The sequence below is a fragment of the Benincasa hispida genome, chromosome 5 (assembly GCF_009727055.1).
Source record: "Benincasa hispida cultivar B227 chromosome 5, ASM972705v1, whole genome shotgun sequence".
Classification (NCBI taxonomy): Eukaryota; Viridiplantae; Streptophyta; class Magnoliopsida; order Cucurbitales; family Cucurbitaceae; genus Benincasa; species Benincasa hispida.
Genome location: NC_052353.1, coordinates 59,985,460 through 60,004,149, shown reverse-complemented (window position 1 = coordinate 60,004,149; position 18,690 = coordinate 59,985,460). Strand labels below are relative to the sequence as shown.

Here is an 18,690-nt window from a genome sequence, read left to right as displayed (position 1 = left end):
GAAATGTACATAAAATATAAACAGTAGATCATGAAAAATAAACATAATTCACAAAGATTACACCAATAAGTTTTCACAATTATAAAATGTAGTATATCTCATATATACCTACATGCAAAATAGGATAACAATCCATTGAAAGTATATCATATATACTGGTAACTACTCATTAAATTATATATATATATATATTTGTTCCATTGCTTTGTTCTCGCTATTTGGATGGGTCCGACGGATGAATAACCCAAAAATTAGGTAAAAAATCCGAAATGTCCTATTTTTTTTATAAAAAAAATACCAAAGGACTATTTGCTGATGTCAAATTGGGGTAAAATTACCGAATTATACTCACATGCACAAGGAAAAGTAATCTTGCTTTTGCTTTTTGCTTTCACTTATCTCGCTCTCGCACGCAAAAATACAATAGGTATTTTGGCATTTTCTACCTTTCAAATAGGTATTTTGGGCAATTATCTGGCCGATTTATTTACGCCGCTTTTTCAGTTTCCATTGCATTTGATCGCTTTTGCTCAAACTATCTGAGCAACACGACCATCAACATCAACCATGGCGGAGGAGCTCGGGATCGACGTCTCTGTTCCTCCTAGCCTCCATTTTCTCTCTGCTTTCCTCGCCATGGAGCCAGCTGATTCCTTAGTTTCCATGGCCAGGTATCACTTAACTTCAGCTGAAAAATTCTCTCTCATACTACCGCGCTTTCTATTTACTGGAAATGGAGATGGATGACCCATTTCTTCTCGATTCCTTTATCTGGGTTTCTTAAATCGAGATGGTTAATGTTTCTTTTCGTCTCTTTTAGGGAATTGGGTAGCGGGTTGGTGAACGAGACAGTGCAGAAATTCATTTGGGATCATTGTATTACCAAAGCTGTAGAGATTCTAAACACCATTTCATTGTTTTAATTGGATTCAATTTAAACAATTACATGTTCTTGGCATTTGTTGAATTGGATTCTGTGCTTTCTGCTATTGGAATAACATAACTTTTGGTATTTAAGTTTACTTATTTCTCTGTTTCCTACTTTTTGTCAGCAAGAAATGAACCATTTTCATGTACCATATCTGAAGAATTTTCTAAAGAAATTAATATCTGAAGTTGAGTTAAGTCAAGTTGAAGTGTTGGATGAGTTTTATGAATTATATGCTCATTACATGGTTTCATGGAAGGTAAGCTGCTGAAGAAGGAAATACTTTTACCTTGATTCATTTGCACATGAGAATCCATTGGCTATTTTTTCCTTGCTCTTGAATGATAAGAATTCTTGTTTGATAGGATGAGAATCTGGGGAAAGAAAGTGCAAGAATCTCCAAATTTGTTTCTTTCCTTTTTCGAGATGGTAACTGTTTTCTTCATTTTTGTATTGTTGGTGACGGAAGTAGTCAATAATTTGGTTTTGCAGCCATACTTACTTGCATTGAATTGGTTCTTTTAGGTTCTTTGAGTTGCCAAACGTTGAGGAAATTTGTCGTCCCATTACAATGCTCTCTCAACATGCTTGAAGGTGATACAGGGAATGCTTCACACTCACAACTTTGTTTAAGTTATCTTATTTTCTTCTCGTGTTAGCATAATAATTTGTGGAGGATTTTTTTCTTTAGAATTTCTCGTTATTATTCATCTGATTTACATTTTTCCCTTCAAGCGTTATGTATGCTAGATACATTGATATACTTGGAACATTGCTTTACCATCTGGATTGATGTGCATTTGCTATAAGTTATAGCTTATAGTTGGAACAGCTAAATATAATAAATTTCATGCATATCTTCTCTGTTAGGCTGTTATCCAGATTCCAATCTTTATTGTTCTGGTCTAATCCCCCTTTTTTGATTGGTGATGAGGCTTTCATTCTTTCATTCTTCTTAATTAATGTAGTTCTCATAAAAGGAAAGAGAAAGTGTTTTGTTTATTGATTATTTTATGTCTAGTTAATCCTGCAATCAAATTACAAATTCAACTTTGATGTAAGTATTTTGATTTGAGTTATTGTTATCAAAATACTGAATCTCGGGCTTTGAAAATGAAGTTTAAATATAAGCCTATTGCTTCCTTTTCCAAAAGAAGAAAAGGTTGGTCGAAATGTCAGTCAATGGGTCTTCACATATATTGATTAAATGGTATCTACAAAATCTTTTATACTCAATCAATGCAATGTTTACAACTCTATGGCAATTTCTTGACTGTTATATCAAGTTGAGATTATCTTGCAAAGTTGTTTCAAGTCCGTAATTCTTTGTGCGATACAGGTGTTCAATCTGGCCTTCAAGTCTATATCTTTCAGAATTGATACTCTCGTTTCCAGATATTTTCTCGACAAGAGAATGCTTTGAGGTAAAGTAGTACATCTATTTCTGCCTTTAATCCAGTCCAAAAGTTCCTTACTTTCGCAATCTGAACTGTGGAAATTAGATGCCTTGATGGTCGGTCATTATACTCAAACAATTTTCTTGTTATTCAAATCATACGTTGTTAGGGTGAACATACCCTTTTGATGATTTAAGTAATTTTCATCGTTATCTATTTATTTTTTTTTTCAATTTATAAAAAGAAATAAGAGACACAAGTACCATTTATATCTTTTTGTGTTTACAATGGCTATCCTGTGTTAGCACATTTTATTCTTCAACCTTACCAGTTAATTCTAATCTGCAGGAGATGTTCGGCTCACAGTTTTAGTAAGTTTGAATTTATGAAATTTGGCCTTTGGGATTAGGAAACTTGAATTTCTTTAATCTGTTTTTAGATTGTACAGCATAATATACTATAGAACTAGGGTTTGTTTAACTTGTGGTTTGTGAGTTAATGATTTTGTTGAATTTAGTACGAGTATAAAAGATGAGTTTAAATGTTTATAATTTGGAATATGTAGCCAATATGGTTAATACATTCATAGTCTAAGATAAGTAAACCCATACATCAAACACCAGTTCAACATTTTAACTTAGGTTACACAAACCTAACCTTTGATCCAAACACCTCCAAAGATTTCCTTAATTTTTCTTGCCATGTTTTACTTGAAAACAGGTTGGTTCAGGTGTGGGTTTGGTTGGAATCTGCCTTGCTCACGTCAAAGCATCAAAGGTATGTTACTGGAAATTTTTGATTGATTAGTACAATAAACCTTGCTTTTTATGTTGACAAAACTTTCAAAGCTTGCATTGTTTTGGATAGCATCATTAAAATTTTCCATCAATGTGGACTTTTCACTTTACCACAAAGTTGGCAACTGTTTAAACAGATAGTGTTAAGTGATGGTGACCCTTCAACATTAGCAAATATGAAGGATAATTTAGGGTTGAACGGGTTGTGCTGTCTCAGCTCTGGAACTGCTACACCAGAAAGAACTAATGAGGATCTTCAAACTGTAAGTGCTTATTTTTAGGAGTTCCATACATGCCTGTAGTTCTCTGAAGCCCTTGATCTCTTTACATGTTTACATGCTTATAGTTATAACCAACCAGACTAGTGGTAAATAAAGGACTAAGAGGGAATGAGTTCAATCTATGGTAGCCACTTATTTAGGATTTAATATTATACGAGTTTCCTTGACATCCAAATGTCGTATGGTTAGTGGGTTGTCTCTTAAGATTAGTCGAGGTACACATAAGTTGATCTGAACACTCACAGATATTATTAAAAAGTAAAAAAGGGAGGCTTTCATGTGGCAGTTTATAATGAGAGAAAAATATGAATCTTAGGTGGAATGCATACATCTTCCATGGGAATCAGCATCAGAAAGGGAACTCCAAGTTTTTGCACCAAATATTGTGTGAGTTTCCACTTTATGGTTTGATATACCTTTCTTTTTATACAAAATATAGATAAGGGGGTGTTTGGGGCACAGTTAGTTAGTTATTATAGTCTGTAGGTTATAATAGTCTGTGCAGAAAATTTTAGTCTGGATTATAATAATAGTTTATGTTGGTGTTGGGTAGGAAATAGTAAACCTTGTAACAAAGAGGGAAAGAGAGGATGAGTAGAAAATAATAATCACCGTAACAAAAAGGAATTTGAAATAGTAATACTATAGTTAGTGATAGGTTATAATAGTTGGAAACACTAACTATTATAATTGGAATCCAAACTTAGCCCACTCCACCCACTTGAAGTTGAGGACCCAAACACCCCCTAATTGGTTATCCATAAAGTTACTCTCCTTAGCATAACAATGTATATAGAAAATGACTCTTCTACTTAGAAATGAAATGTTCTCCAAAGTTGAAACAATCCACCTCGTGCAGGTTAGGTGCAGATGTAATATACGATCCGGTTTGTCTCCCGCACCTTGTTCGTGTTCTTTCCATTCTTTTGCGACCAAAGCAATTTGGTAGTTCCACACACTCTTTTCAGGGGAGTGAACATGTCGATGATGCAAATCATGAAAATGATGTAGATGATGGAAGCCATGGATTCAAAGCTTGTGCAAGCAAAGTATGCTGTAATGGTATTGTGGGTTTTGGTTCAAGGGATCGGCCGATGGCATATATTGCTTCTGTAATTCGCAATATCGACACGTTTAATTGTTTTCTAGGTCTCGTAGAACAGGCTAATCTTAGTATCTGTGATGTAACAGATGATTTAAAACCCATGAACTTGCTACCTTACATGTACTCATACGGTAGATCAAGTATTAGATTGTTTACTCTGAAATTCAAGTAGCTTTCTTTGATACATTGGTCTAACTTCGCTCTCTCAGCCATTCTTAATGATTATTGTAAAAGAAACAATAGCGGGAGTTCTGGTTTGAACTTTGAAGATATTAGTTCCATGATTAAATTTTATAGATAGTTGTGTTCAATATACTCTCTCTTGTTTACATATAACTTTTCAATTTCTGTTGTTTTATTTTCTCTTGTAAGTGCAAAATGTATGGACAGAATTAAGACAATTTAATATTTTAGTCTTTATTCTAAAGCGAACCTAACTCAACCGATATATTGTATGTGTTAATGATGGAGATATCTGTGATTCGAATCCTTCAATCTTGATTGTATTTTTAAAAAAAGTAAAATTGTTATTTGGTTATTCAGTTAAAAATATTTAAGATGAAAGAAAAATGATTTTGTAGGCTTCTTATAGATCAAATAATGTATTTAGCATATCCAAAAAAAAAAAAAGAAGAAGAAGCAAGAAATTAGAAAAAAAAATGGTGTAAATATCATTTTCATCTTTATATTTTAGAGTTTATTCAATATTAGTGTCTGTATTGTTAAATGTCTAATTTTAGTCTTTATAATTTTAATAAATCTTGAATTTAGTACTCCAAAATTAAATTTTATTGAAATTGGTTAGATAATAATAATAATTTTCATACCAGAGTGTAAAATATGTGATCATGTTTTGAGAAATTATAGTAAAAATGCTAATGAATCAAAGAACAATAAACTAGTAGAGACTAACTTAAAAGATGCATTGAATGTAGAAAAAAAAGATTAAAATATTATTTTGATCATTATACTTTAAACTTTATTCAATATTAGTTCATATATTTTCAAATGTTTAATAGTAATCTTTATATTTTTAATAAATCCTGAATTTAGTACTCCAAAGATTATATAATAGTAATAATTTTCATGTAAAAATGTACATTGTGTGATTATGTTTTAAAAACTATAGTAAAAATGTTAATATATATTACAAAATTTTTGAAAAAATCAATGATAAACTAGTATGGATTAACTTAAAGATTTATTGAAAATATATGAACTAAAATTGGATGTTTAAAGCTAAAGGGCTAAAACTAAATAATTCTGAAAGTACATTGACAAATGATATTAAAATAAAGGTGTTATTCTATGTGTAATTTTGCTAAACTTATATGGAATGTGACAATGAAAAAGGGAAGTGATACATTGAATTGAATAGGCTGAAAAGGAAGTTTCTGTTTGATTTGGCATCACTACAGGTGAAGGAGGTTTAGTGAAAAAAACAATAAATTATTTTAATCTCATCCATATTTTTTTAAATATAATTGGGATAAGGAGATTCGAATTACAGATCTCATAATTTCTAGTATAATTGGATGTCAATTAAACTATACTCAATTTGACAATCTTATCCATATTTTGAACGTATATTTGTCCTAAAATTTCAATTAATAAAATGATAAATGTATATTTTAATTTCTAACGTTTTAATATTTCTTTTAATTTGGTTCACAATCTTTAAAAAGTTTCAATGGGTTGTTTATGTACTATCTTTTTTTTTTTTTTTTAAGAGCCATTGCTATCACTAGATACTTTAGTATACAAAAGATTATTTATAATTTTAAAACTGGTAACTTTAACTTCATCTAATGATAGCATACTAACTCTTTTCAATAGAATCAAAATTTTGTGTTTAAGTATGCTCTACGTATTAATAAAAAATGTTTATTTTTCTTTTAATTTTTTTATAGATAGTATTTTGTCAAACATAACTCAATCAACATTTGTCTCAAGAATGGAAAGAAAAAGAAAAAGAAAAAGCTAAGAACAGGATTTCTTGAGAATAAAATGAAATGAACACATTAAAAAAAGGATTTTGAGTAGTGGGTTTCATTCAGATATTGGTTGCATTGTGTTACGTGGCGTTTCGTCTTGATTTGCTTCCCTTTTCAGCTTTGATGGGTTTCTCTCTATTTTGTACACAATAATTCTTTGAAATGTCGAGGATCAATTGAGTGGAGGACAACGTATTCATTGAGAATAAACACGGTACAGAAATCACTCGGATGCTTGTACCATTAAAAGGGAAAATCAAACAGGTAATACCCATTTCATATACGCATCATTTAATCTCCTTTTTTTTTTGTTCAAGGCTTCGAACTTTTCTTCAATTTTTCAATCTTCCCTTTTATCCATTTCAGGGTCTGTAAGCTCGGCCTCAGCGCATTTTGATTCTCGAGCTCTGTGTCTTGCGATGGGGGAGGTGGAGGTGATTCACTTATGGTCTACTCCGAGATCGCTCAGTACTAGCCTTATGTACTCTTTTGCCCAGGTGCTTTTTGAGTTTTCTCCGTCCTTCTGTTGCTAGCATTCTTGTTTACTCTGTTTGTTTGCTGAGAAAATGGGGAAAAGAAGAGCTGGAGAGTGTTGTGTTGTGGAATTGATGTGTTGGTGGCTGTTGCATTGTTTTGATTGCATGAGTAATGGTTTTTCTTTAATGGGTTTCATGAATTATAGCTTTTCTCTTCACCCATTGTGGTTAATCATATGTTACTCAATGATTTAGCTTTTGATTTACTGTCATCTTTATGTGATACTCCATTGCTTGCTTTCTCTGTTTGGTTACCGAGAAAATGGAAAGGGATAGGGGATGAAAACAGCTAGAGTATTTTGGTATTTTGTGTTGGCTGTTTGCAATATTTTTTTGGTTTGCAGGGTAATGTATTTCTAAAAATGGGTTTCAATAAACTATAGCTTTTCTCTCTTCCATGGCGCGGTCAATCTGTCTATATAGGTGATGATTTGATGATTTCATCTGCTTTTGTGTATGTAGTTGCTTTTCTGCTTGAGACAGGACAGTTAGCGCACTATTTGGAAATTTGGGACAATCGAGTCAAAAGTCATCTTTCAACTGTTTTTGAGATTTTGACTTTGAGCATCAATGTAGCTATTTACCATTGTTGGGATGTTGACCCAAAGTCCCACATTTGGTTTAGATTTAAGGGAGGCATCATGGGTATATAAGGAGGGCAACATCTCCATTGGGGTGAGGCCTGTTTCGGGTGAAAAACCAAAAGCAAAACCACGGGGTTTATGTCCAAAGTGAGACAATGTCATACCATTGTGTGGAGATAGTTGGAGGGTCCTTATCCTTATCAAGTGTATTCAGAGGCCATTGTCCCTAACTTAGCCATGTCGATAGAATCCTTAAATGCTGAACAAAGATGTACTAGTGGAGCCTTGGAAGTAGTCATGGGCATGATTGTGTGACTATTTAAGGAAGAGGGCTTGGGTGCGTCCTTATTTATTCGAGGGGAGGATTGTTGGGGAATGCGACCAAAGTCCCACATTGGTTAGGTAAGGGAAGGATTATGGGTTATATAAGGGAGGACCAATTATCCTCCATTTGTGTAAGGCCTTTCGAGGGTGAAACCAAAAGCAAAGTTCATGAGGGTTTATGCCCAAAGTGGATAATATTCACACTATTGTGGAGATAGTTGGAGGCGTCCTTGTCTTTATTCAACCATCTGGGTTTAGGATTGGAAAAAAAATACTTTTCTGGCCAGCATTTTCGGATAAAAACCTCAGCCGTTTCTCTTTGCTCGTTTAATGCTGTTTGCATTGTTGAAGTAATATGTAATAACTTATAACTATCTTCTTCTTCAATCTTAGGTAGTAGAGCTATACATCTGGATTAATCATTTTAACTCATTGAAAGTAGTTTTAATGAACCAACCTTCTAACGAATTTCTTCTTAAAAAAAAAGTTACCAGCTAATGTTTCATGACTACAGTTGTTATGCACTATTAGTTTCTGATTTGAATTGTATCTGGGAGTGAATGTGTTTTTGAGGACGTAATGCCATTTGATATTCTTTTTTTCTGTCAAGTTGAATATGGAGAAGATTAGATACAACTACTATATAACATTGAATGTTTTTTTGCATAATTTTTCAACAAAACTTGTTTCTTTCTCACCTCACTTCTATTACGCACCGTTTTGGTCCTCAGAGGGATGACATGGAAGTGCTAGATGAACCACTCTATGCAAATTTCCTACGGGTGACAGGTTATGATAGGCCATACCGTGAGGAGCTACTATCCAAAATGGTTTGTATATCAAGCATAGCATCTTCATTTGTTTTAACTTCTAGTTTGTGCCAGTTGTTTGAACTTTGAAGGTCGGGAGTGGTGTACCATATGAATCGGTACAACGTTCCACAACAAACACAAAAACTTTGTTCATCATTTTTGAGTGCAAAAGTGCTAAATTTAACCACCATGGTTTGGCAGGAAAAGTAGTAAGCTTTATGTCGTCTTGTTGCCTTGGAAGGCTGTTGGTTAAAATTATGATGCCTACCTTGTATGTTGGAATTAAATATTCTTTGTCTTTTTAGATGCCAAAAGTTGTAGCCTATAGGATTAGGTGGTTGTATTGCAAAATTAGTTAGGAGGCCAACAGAAACTGAAAAAAAGATGAGAAAGAAAGAAGAAACACAATTTTTGTATTAAACTGTTGGCATTGGATGCACAAATCTTGTTCAAAAGTAGCCGATATCTACAGTACTATGTTGCTTGAAAAGTATAAAGGAAAAGTCACCATATGTACGGGTGGTTGTTATATCACCCTCATAGGCCTTTTTGCCTGCTTGCTATAGGAACCTGATGGAAATAAGGTCATAAAGCAAATCATTTTTGCACCAGGAGAAAAGAAGTTCCGATTTTGCAAGGTAATGTGAACTATACCCTATTGAATTGTGTTCCTTGATGTACGTACATGACTTCTGGATGGATTGACTGTATGCTTTTGACTAATAAGTAATAAGACACTGAATTTTTGAAAGGCCATGACGAGGAATTGCTCATCATAAATGCTTAGATTATAACATAAAAAATCAAAATGTGTAGTCCCTGCATGATGTATGGATGAGAGAGAGAGTAAATGGACAATGCTGCATTTTCCTGTTCTTTCTCTTATTTGTTTTTGAGGTCTTCAGAGTTTGTTCAATCAATTCAAAGATGATGGACGGTTCATCAATGTTGCATGGGAATAAAGACATTAGTATGGAATTCAAATGCTACAGCTTAATCATTGTATATAATTCATCTGTACATCTTTTTCAAAAAAAAAAAAAAAAAAAAAAAAAAATCATCTGTACATGCACAGAGTGGATAAAACAAAAAAGATATAGATAAGGAAACTGTATACTTGCTTAACTAATTGTACATCATTTTTGTAGTTTCATGTTTATTTTTTTTTTCACTTTTTGATATCCATACAGCATATAGCAAAACAAAAAGTACCTCGTCTTGATTAGTGATCTGGTGAAGAAAGGAAGGCACCTCATATTTGATAAGAAATCCACTTGATCTTGTTGGTAAGATACTTGGGAAATTTATTTCTTCATTTACCTTTATTTTGGTATCTACAAGGTTACAAAGGAATGAATAGTCATATACTTGCATTAACCTCATAATATTGTTACCTCTTATATGGATTATGCATGATTATTGAAAAATAAAATCAATTATTACACAATTACCTTGCTCAGGAGAGGATCTTGAAAAATGGTTTTTTTTTTATAAGACAATAAATTTTTGGACAATTTCCTATTCTTGTTAACAAAATCAAGGGTCGAATTTTGAACTTGTGACAAAGAAATTCGACGGAAATTGTCCATAATATTTATTATATATAGTACTCCTAATATATAAATGATAATACTGAAAGTCTCGCGAAAGTTTGTAGAAACCTATATTATTCTTGTATTCTGTTGGGTTTTATTTGTTATTCCTTATACATTATTCACAGTTTCATTGATGGACAACCCACTCTCTATTTACCTTTCTTGACAATGAATGAACTTGTCTCAGCCATCCTATGACAAGGTCATGCCTGCAACCTTTTCTGAATTGGGCTTCTCACAATTGGTATCTGTTTACAATGAGCTTAAAGACTTGGGAAGACCCCCTCCTATCATTGATGCAGCTGAACTTCAAAAGGATCCCGAGGTTCTACTTCTTTCTGAATTAGAATCAAATCCAAAAGGTTGTTAATGTAGGAAGTGGTAATTACAATTTGCATGTGCATGATATAGCACATTCATTCTGGTCCTTGAATCCTTGTGGAGACTTCAATTCAATTAATGAGACGTTGTTATTAATTTTTTTAATGAATGTAAATTATTACTCTGGAAATGACAATGCAAGAGGACCTATTAATTTAAGATCTCTCTATTGCATTCCCGCTACTTTCAGTTGCTTATTCTTTTAGTCTAGATTGACTTAATTCATCATATTGATTTGTTACATTTGGTTTTCTCTGTTTTATTGGTCTGCAGGCAACTTTACGGGGTCTTTGTGAAGACCTCAACATTCCTTTTCAACACAAAATGCTGAAGTATGGAGTTCCTGTTCCTTTAGAAAGTTAAATAACTTTATATATTACCTTTCCATTTGCGACCAAACAGGATGGAAATTGAAATCGTAATTTTCTTTAAAGTTGTGAAACTAGTAATTGTTTTAGAGACTATTGTACTATCTTCAATCCTAAAATTTGTTGTCTTTTGGAGGCAGTTCCACTAAAGGCTTCGACTGTAGAAATATAATCTATTTAATCACAAGAGCCGACATATAATGCATCTGTCTCTCTCTCATCTCTCTCGACCTCTTGGCTTGTAGTTAGCTTTTGATATTTAAAATATTTAGTCAATGTATCTTCTTTTGTATTTTATGATGGCTGGTATATTATGTCCCTGTTTATTGCAGGTCTTGATAAGCTTATCATGATAACTTACAATCATTTTCAGATGGGAAGCTGGTCCCAAAGCAATAGATGGTATATGGGCTCCATGGTGGTATAAAACTGTACATAAATCAACAGCTTTTGAGGCACCAAGAAAACATCCTTTGGTATGTCTTTACTCTGTATTTTTTCTTCGAGTAAAAGATTTTCTTGCCATTGACACCTTTCTAAGGCTTACATTTTTGGTTGAAGCTCTTGAATATCTTTTTGTATTTCTGAGTGAGTTTTGTTCTCAAAACTTGACTCTTTCATGCTTTGAACACTAAAATTAATGATATGTTGCTAATAGTAAAATGAGTTCACTATTTTTATAACATAACATGATAGGAATATACCATTTATGACGAATCAGTTATCTCTTTGCCAACGTGTACACCTGTGACAAATACCTTAACAATCTCTTCCATTCAAACTAATAAGGTGTCTTGAATTTTCTATCATTATCAGCCATTCCCATTTAATCTTTACGATTTGCTTGAGCAAACCATACCGCTCTACAACTTTCTTAGGCGCCATGTAAAGCAGAAAACGCTTCTCCTCATGTCTCCCTTGCCTACTCCTGATCTTCCAGTTCCTGCAAATGAGAAGCTGCTGGCATGGGTGGGAGATGAGATCTTACCTCGTGACAGTGCAAAGGTACTGCTACATGGAAAAATAACACATGCAGTTAAAAGAAGTCCTCTTTTTGACTTCTGTATTTCCTTCATTTCTCATCTTTTACTTCTAAATGTTGTAAGGTTTCTGTGTTCGACTCTGTTGTCCAAGGTGGAGACTCGGTCTGGGAGGGACTTAGAGTCTATCGAGGAAAAATATTTAAGCTTGATGAACATTTAGATAGGTTAGTGGAAAAAGGAGCTCAAGCTAGATGGCCGATCTTCTTTGTTAACATTAGCTGAACCTTGATAATTAAAATTTTTTCTTCTGTAGGTTATTTGATTCTGCAAAAGCCTTGGCTTTCCAGAATGTTCCAACTAGGGAAGAGGTAAGCATCAAAGGATGACTTTGTTTCTATCCACTGAACTTTCAAAGGTTATATGTATAGTATGTCGTCTTCTCGAGACCTCCATGGTTTTGGCTCTAGCATTATCTAATCCAGGAAGGAAGGAACTTTTAGACACTTTCTTGATGTCTTAAAAGAGGATGCATTGCTTATCCATGTAATCTTTTTTATGCAACCATAGGTGAAGGATGCCATTTTCAGAACGCTTATTCGGAATGGAATGTTTGATAATGCACACATCCGATTATCTTTAACACGTGGGAAAAAGGTTGTGTAATTTTAAAGTTCCTCTGGCTCCCTAACTGTACTGACCTTTTCTGTGAATTATTTTTGTAGAAAGTTGTTTTTACATTTTATTTGAACTAGTTGGTTATAAATCATAACAAGAAAAATGTTTTGCTGCTTCGTTAGAAAACAAAATTTTCATCAACGGAGTTTATGTCAACTATTATGACAATAAGTTCATAAGCTACTTCGTTGGTTACATCTGGCTATTTGTTATTTATTATTATTGTTATTATTTTTTGAATGGGACATTTGGCTATCTTTTATTTTCAAAATAAGGATAGAATTCATAGTTTCAATTGCTCTCTCTCTCTCTCTTTTTTTTTTTTTTTTTTTTTTTTTTTTTTTTTTTTTTTTAAGGAGTTTCAATTGCTCTCTAATTTAAATTAAAGTGGCTTATTAATGAATTTTATAAAGGGGCTGTCGTGAACTGAATAATTGTTAACATTAAGGATTGTAACATCCATAATGCATCTGTTTACTTCATGTCGGATCAAAGAATTAGGAGTTTATTCTTTTCCTTTTCAATTTTTCATATGTGAAAAGTTTATATCTTGTTTTTATTCCTCTTTAGGTCACTTCCGGAATGAGTCCCCAGTTCAATCTTTATGGATGTACCTTAAATGGTAATGCAAATTCTTACTCTAGTTTCAATGCCACCAGCCTGCTTTTATGTTCTTTCAAGATATAAATGTACTAGATGGAATAATTATGCAGAAAACTTTATTGTTGGCATTAGCTCTTTTCGTATGTTCCAACAGGCATCTGAAAATTTTAAAAGAACATGAGTAAGCTTGGATTTGTAAGAAGTCGACAGTTTGAATGGAATCCAAAAGAAGAATCCAAATTGTTTCTCTATCCCTAATTGCTGATGCATATCATACAATAATGCTGGTGAAACACACAAGCTTTTATTTTTATGGAATCCTCTCTGCTTCAAGCTTCTGCATTTGTTCAACAAAGTGAACTGGCATAGTTGTTATCTTTAGGAAAGGCTCTTTGTTTGGGTACTTCAAATTTGTAGTGGCCATAGTTTTAAGAGAACGGAAGATTTTGTGGACTATGGTTCTCGGTGGAATAATTCAGCAGCTACAAATAGAAAGAAATAAAGGAACTTTTGAATATTTGCAGTCTCATTTTCATGAATTCTTTTTATAGGATCATTTTTGCTTCTAGATGAGCCTGCTTCAACTATAAATACTTCAGTAGTTTTTCTTTTGTTTTGCTTCAAGCCAACTGGAAGTCTTCATCTCCTTGGGGATAATGTCTTATGTCTTATGCACCCTTGTGCTTGTATTTATATTTTAACAGAACCATTTTTTATGAAAGAAGAATTTAAAATTTTTAGTCTAGCATCCTACAAGGAATAAATATGGCTCTTGTATAATGTAGGTTTATCTGTTTGTGCTGGTGCGTTCTAGATTTAATTTTTTTGAGTATGTTGTAACTATGTTCTAGATTTAATGTTTTGAGTATGTTGTAACTATATTCAGTGCTTGCTGAATGGAAACCTCCTGTCTACGACAATTCGAGTGGAATAACTTTAGTGACTGCCACAACACGCAGGAACTCACCAAATGTAAGACTATTCCTTTATCATGTATTTCTCTAGTTCTCTGTAATTTGGTTTGTGCTAATTTTAGTTAAAATAAATGCTGTTGATTAAACTCAACTATTCCTAATCCCATCCAGTCAGTTAGATCAATACTTATTTATTTATCTTGCATCCAGAATTTGGATTCAAAGATTCATCACAATAATCTTCTCAACAACATTCTTGCGAAGGTATCGACTTTCCAACAGTTTGACCTTTTTGTACAAATTTCTTCAAAGAAGTAATTTTGAACACAGTAAAAGTTTTCATGTTTTTATTATGATCTTCTTGGATATATCATGCTGGGCAGCAGTCAATACCATGCACAAATAACTTTTTGATTTTGATTGACAAATGTGTGCATTACATCTACTGAACAATCTGGTTATGTGATTTCTTAGTTAGTGCATGAAGTGACTGTTTTATTTGTATTTGTTTGAATTGGCCATCGGTGGTTGACTTGAAACTATATCAAATGGGTTGTGTCCAGTCCATTCTGATTATCCCTTGTGATTGATCGAGTCTATTGAAACGTGTAGATTGAAGGAAATAATGCGAATGCTGGTGATGCTATCATGCTGGACAAAGATGGTTTTGTGTCCGAAACAAATGCTACAAACATTGTAAGTATCAGGTTTCAGAACTTCTGTGCAGTTTGGTATTATCTTTGCAAGCATGTTCCCTTGTGATTCCGCTCCTTATTAGGTCTTCTTATCGATGTCGAAAGTAAATATAAATTCATTTGCTTACATTCTATACTTGGATTTGAAATAATGATATAAGATTGATACATTTACTTCTGCAGTTTCTAGTGAAAAGAGGCAATATTCTGACACCTCATGCTGATTACTGTCTCCCTGGAATAACTCGAGCAACAGTAAGATACTTCACCTTATATGTTCCCTATATGAATTCATATTAAATATCATAATTAGGCCTTAACTTCTGTCATTTCATACCTAGCAAATGTAAGGCATAACATTCTGTCATCCATTAGCCTAAGATCTCGTCTAGGAATAAACTGCCTTACTGTTCAACTTCTAAAAGAGGTCACCCTTTTCCTCAAAGATGTTTGACTAGGATGAGCTCTCTCGCTTCTACCTACTTTTGAGGTATATTTATTCTACTTTACACTAAGTTACATATACTAGCAATACATTACTAGGCCGAGCTATAACACTATGTGGCCGCACAATTTGGTGCCATGTGGATGAATCATCATTCAAGAATTCCGCCTATAAGGGCCATAACTTATAATAGTTTGATTGCATAGACATTTTTCCTTATTGCATAGACATTTTTCCTTACCTTGATTTAACCAATATTAATCTTATGGCTGCAGGTTATGGATCTTGTGGTGAAGGAGAAGTTGGTATTGGAGGAGCGAAGAATCAGCCTATCAGAATTTCATACCGCAGATGAGGTTTTCTTAATTGCATTTTAGTGTTCAAAGTTGAATTTTATGCATAGCATTTATTAGAAAGAAAATGCTTCAGAAAATCATTGAATTATCTTTTTAGTTTTCAAAATTTGATGATCGGATAAAACCTTTGATTTTTAAAAGCAATGAACTAAAAATAAAGTCATTTCAAATGGGCTCATCTGTTTATACATATATTCAAATAGATCATCATGAATCATGTGCTTAAGGTTTTGTATTAGTGTTCAAACTTAATGGCATTTTGTAACATTGCTACATTGATTTTCCTACATCATCCAAAGCACTTGAAGTGTAACAGTTAGCTTGAAAAAATTAACTGTAAAACTAATTATAGTAGTTATTATAGCTGAAACTAAAAAAATGGCAACAACCAAAAAGATAAGACTTTCATCACTTGAAAGTGTCTGTATTCAACTAAAGAGGATTTTCTGCAGGTATGGACTACTGGAACAATGGGAGAACTTACCCCAGTAAGTACCTTATGGCTACAATTTTTTTTTTTGGAAACTGAGATATGTTCATAAAAATATAAGAGGACTACAAAAGGTGGGAATGAACCATTCCTCGAAGCCAAAGGTGTTTACCAAAACGATCCCAGAAAATATTGCAGCCGCGACGTGACTGCAATATTTGAACCGGATAAAGTACACCATGATGAGGCAAAAGCCTAACTAGGTTCCCAAAAGTCTCTTCTAAAGGAAACATGAAATCCTCCAAAGTCCTTCAGTTTCTCGTGTCGAGGGGAAATATTGACGTGGAACCTTCTTACTTAGAATACTGACTCTGGATATGTCTGTCTTAATTCATAGTCTTATTGTTAATATTGTGTCATACATAACCTCTTTTTAAGACCTGTTTTAAATGTAGCTTGGGAAAATATGAACACTTCATTGTATCCTTGATAGTCCAAGTTTTATCATTTTTTTTCCATCACTATAACTTATATGACCCTCCCTGGAATTTGGATAAAAGATTAGACTATTAGATGCCATTAAAAGATTAGTTTGATTCATTTTCCATATAACTTGGAAAATGAGTTGAACCAAACCAAATCAGTTCCTTTATGTTGGTAGGATTGAAAGCTTTAGTTCAATTTTTATTTTTCAACTCGATGAAGTACCGAACCAAATCCCAACTGATACGAACACCTAATGAGGGGAACTTCCTTTGATTTTTCAGGTTGTGAAGATCGATGGGCGTGTAATTGGCGATGGACATGTTGGACCTGTGACTAGAATGTTGCAAAATGCATATAAGAAACTGACAGAAGAATCAGGAGTGCCTATTCCAACCTACACTAAAAAGTGAACACATCTTTTGACAAGGTCCCATTTTCCTTGTTACAAATAATTGAAAATTGAAATCATGTTTGTCCACTTGGTGACAATAGTTGGGACTTTCTAAGTTCACTAGTAAATAAATGTTCTAAGAAGGCTTTGCATCGATGCAAGGCACGGATTTTATTAAAGTCTCCAGGCTTACGTCTTTTCGAGTTGAGTTTGTACAAAGCATGATTAGGCTTATAAGCTGTATGCCTCGTATGATGGTTAGAAGTATAATATCTACCCAACCCAACTATCTCTATCTGTTCTTGAAAAATGCAAACATCGAATGCATGTAAAGATCAATAGATTGTGGTAAATTAGACCATTGCTGACTGAATCTTCAATAAAACATGGATGTCAAAGGTTGGAAAATAGACAAGTTTAATTAGTGACAATAATGATGATACTGAGAACGAATGTAGCTGTTCAAGTGACATTATTGAACGTGAAATTATTATTATTATGATTTACACAAATAATTATCTCACCAGCATAGTTTTATTAGTTAGAAGTCATTGAAAGTTTAAATCCTCTATCCTTATGGCGGTAGGGATAGGCGGCAATTATTGAAGGAGTAGGTGACCGACGATGATGGTTGTTGACTAAAGCCGTACTAGAAGTGAAGGTGAAGAGATTAGGGAGTGCTAAATCATTTTCATAATTCGAAAACTTTGAGAGAGATTGACAGTTAAATATTCTAAAACCTTTTCTAAATTGATTTTTAGTATTTCACACAAAATGATAATTGCTTGAAAAGTCAATTCAAACACGATACTTTATTTTTTTATATATAATTCTAACCTTAGTTTTCAAGATAGAGGTTGCTAGGTTTAGACTTATCCTCAAGTCGGCTAAAAAAAACATGAGAAGAAGAAAAGGAAAATTATTTTAAATGATGAAACTGTTAAAAATATTTATAATTAATAGCAAATATCATAAAGATAGTAGTCTATCGTTATCTATTGTAGATAAATTGTAATATTTTATTATTATTTGTAAATATTTTGATTCATTTTTTAATATTTGAAGAGAACCCGAAAAGATAGAAAAAGAAACAAATATTACCATGATAGCCAATTCTTCTACGGTCCCCGGTGGCTGCAGTTTCATTAAATCTTTCCTCATCTTTAATTTAATTTCTTTTGTTGAAGGCTTAAAGAAAATCTTTTGTTGAATAAAGATTTTTTGTGTGGACAAATTCCTTTTGACCTCTATTCATTATTCATTGTAACTTTATCTACTTTGGCTAGGAAACAACATTTTAAATGATAAAAAGTTATTTCAGGGTCTATTTAGTAGGCTATTTGAAAATATAATTTTGAAAATAAGGGATTCAAAGAAAATATGATTGTATTTTATATTTTCAGATATGTGTTTGAAAATAGATTCAGAAACTAAATTCTAGTTTAAACGATTTTTCAAAATGTGTTTGAAAATATATTTAATTATTCACTAAATATTAAATTGTATATAAACTATTACTAATTAATTTATGCACTTATTTTATTTTAAAATTTTTGCATAATTATATTTTTAATATCATATAATATATTATATATTTTAAATTTAACAAA

General features: G+C 32.8%; 1 protein-coding gene across 1 annotated transcript; it reads left to right on the top strand.

Annotated features, from left to right (window-relative positions):
- The first annotated feature begins 476 nt into the window (after positions 1-476).
- LOC120077889 (branched-chain-amino-acid aminotransferase-like protein 1) lies at positions 477-17,433 on the top strand. Its single transcript, XM_039031985.1, is given in 31 exon segments — positions 477-671; positions 821-890; positions 1,053-1,187; positions 1,294-1,357; positions 1,454-1,532; positions 2,268-2,352; positions 3,046-3,102; positions 3,260-3,385; positions 3,720-3,790; positions 4,263-4,707; positions 6,931-6,999; positions 8,678-8,776; positions 9,325-9,396; positions 9,949-9,969; positions 9,971-10,015; positions 10,017-10,040; positions 10,541-10,678; positions 11,008-11,066; positions 11,476-11,578; positions 11,919-12,107; positions 12,209-12,309; positions 12,399-12,453; positions 12,653-12,739; positions 13,331-13,382; positions 14,250-14,335; positions 14,488-14,541; positions 14,890-14,973; positions 15,156-15,227; positions 15,693-15,773; positions 16,226-16,261; positions 16,971-17,433. Coding segments are annotated over 31 exon segments (2,892 nt in total). The 5' UTR covers positions 477-567; the 3' UTR covers positions 17,100-17,433.
- The last annotated feature ends 1,257 nt before the right edge of the window (positions 17,434-18,690 follow it).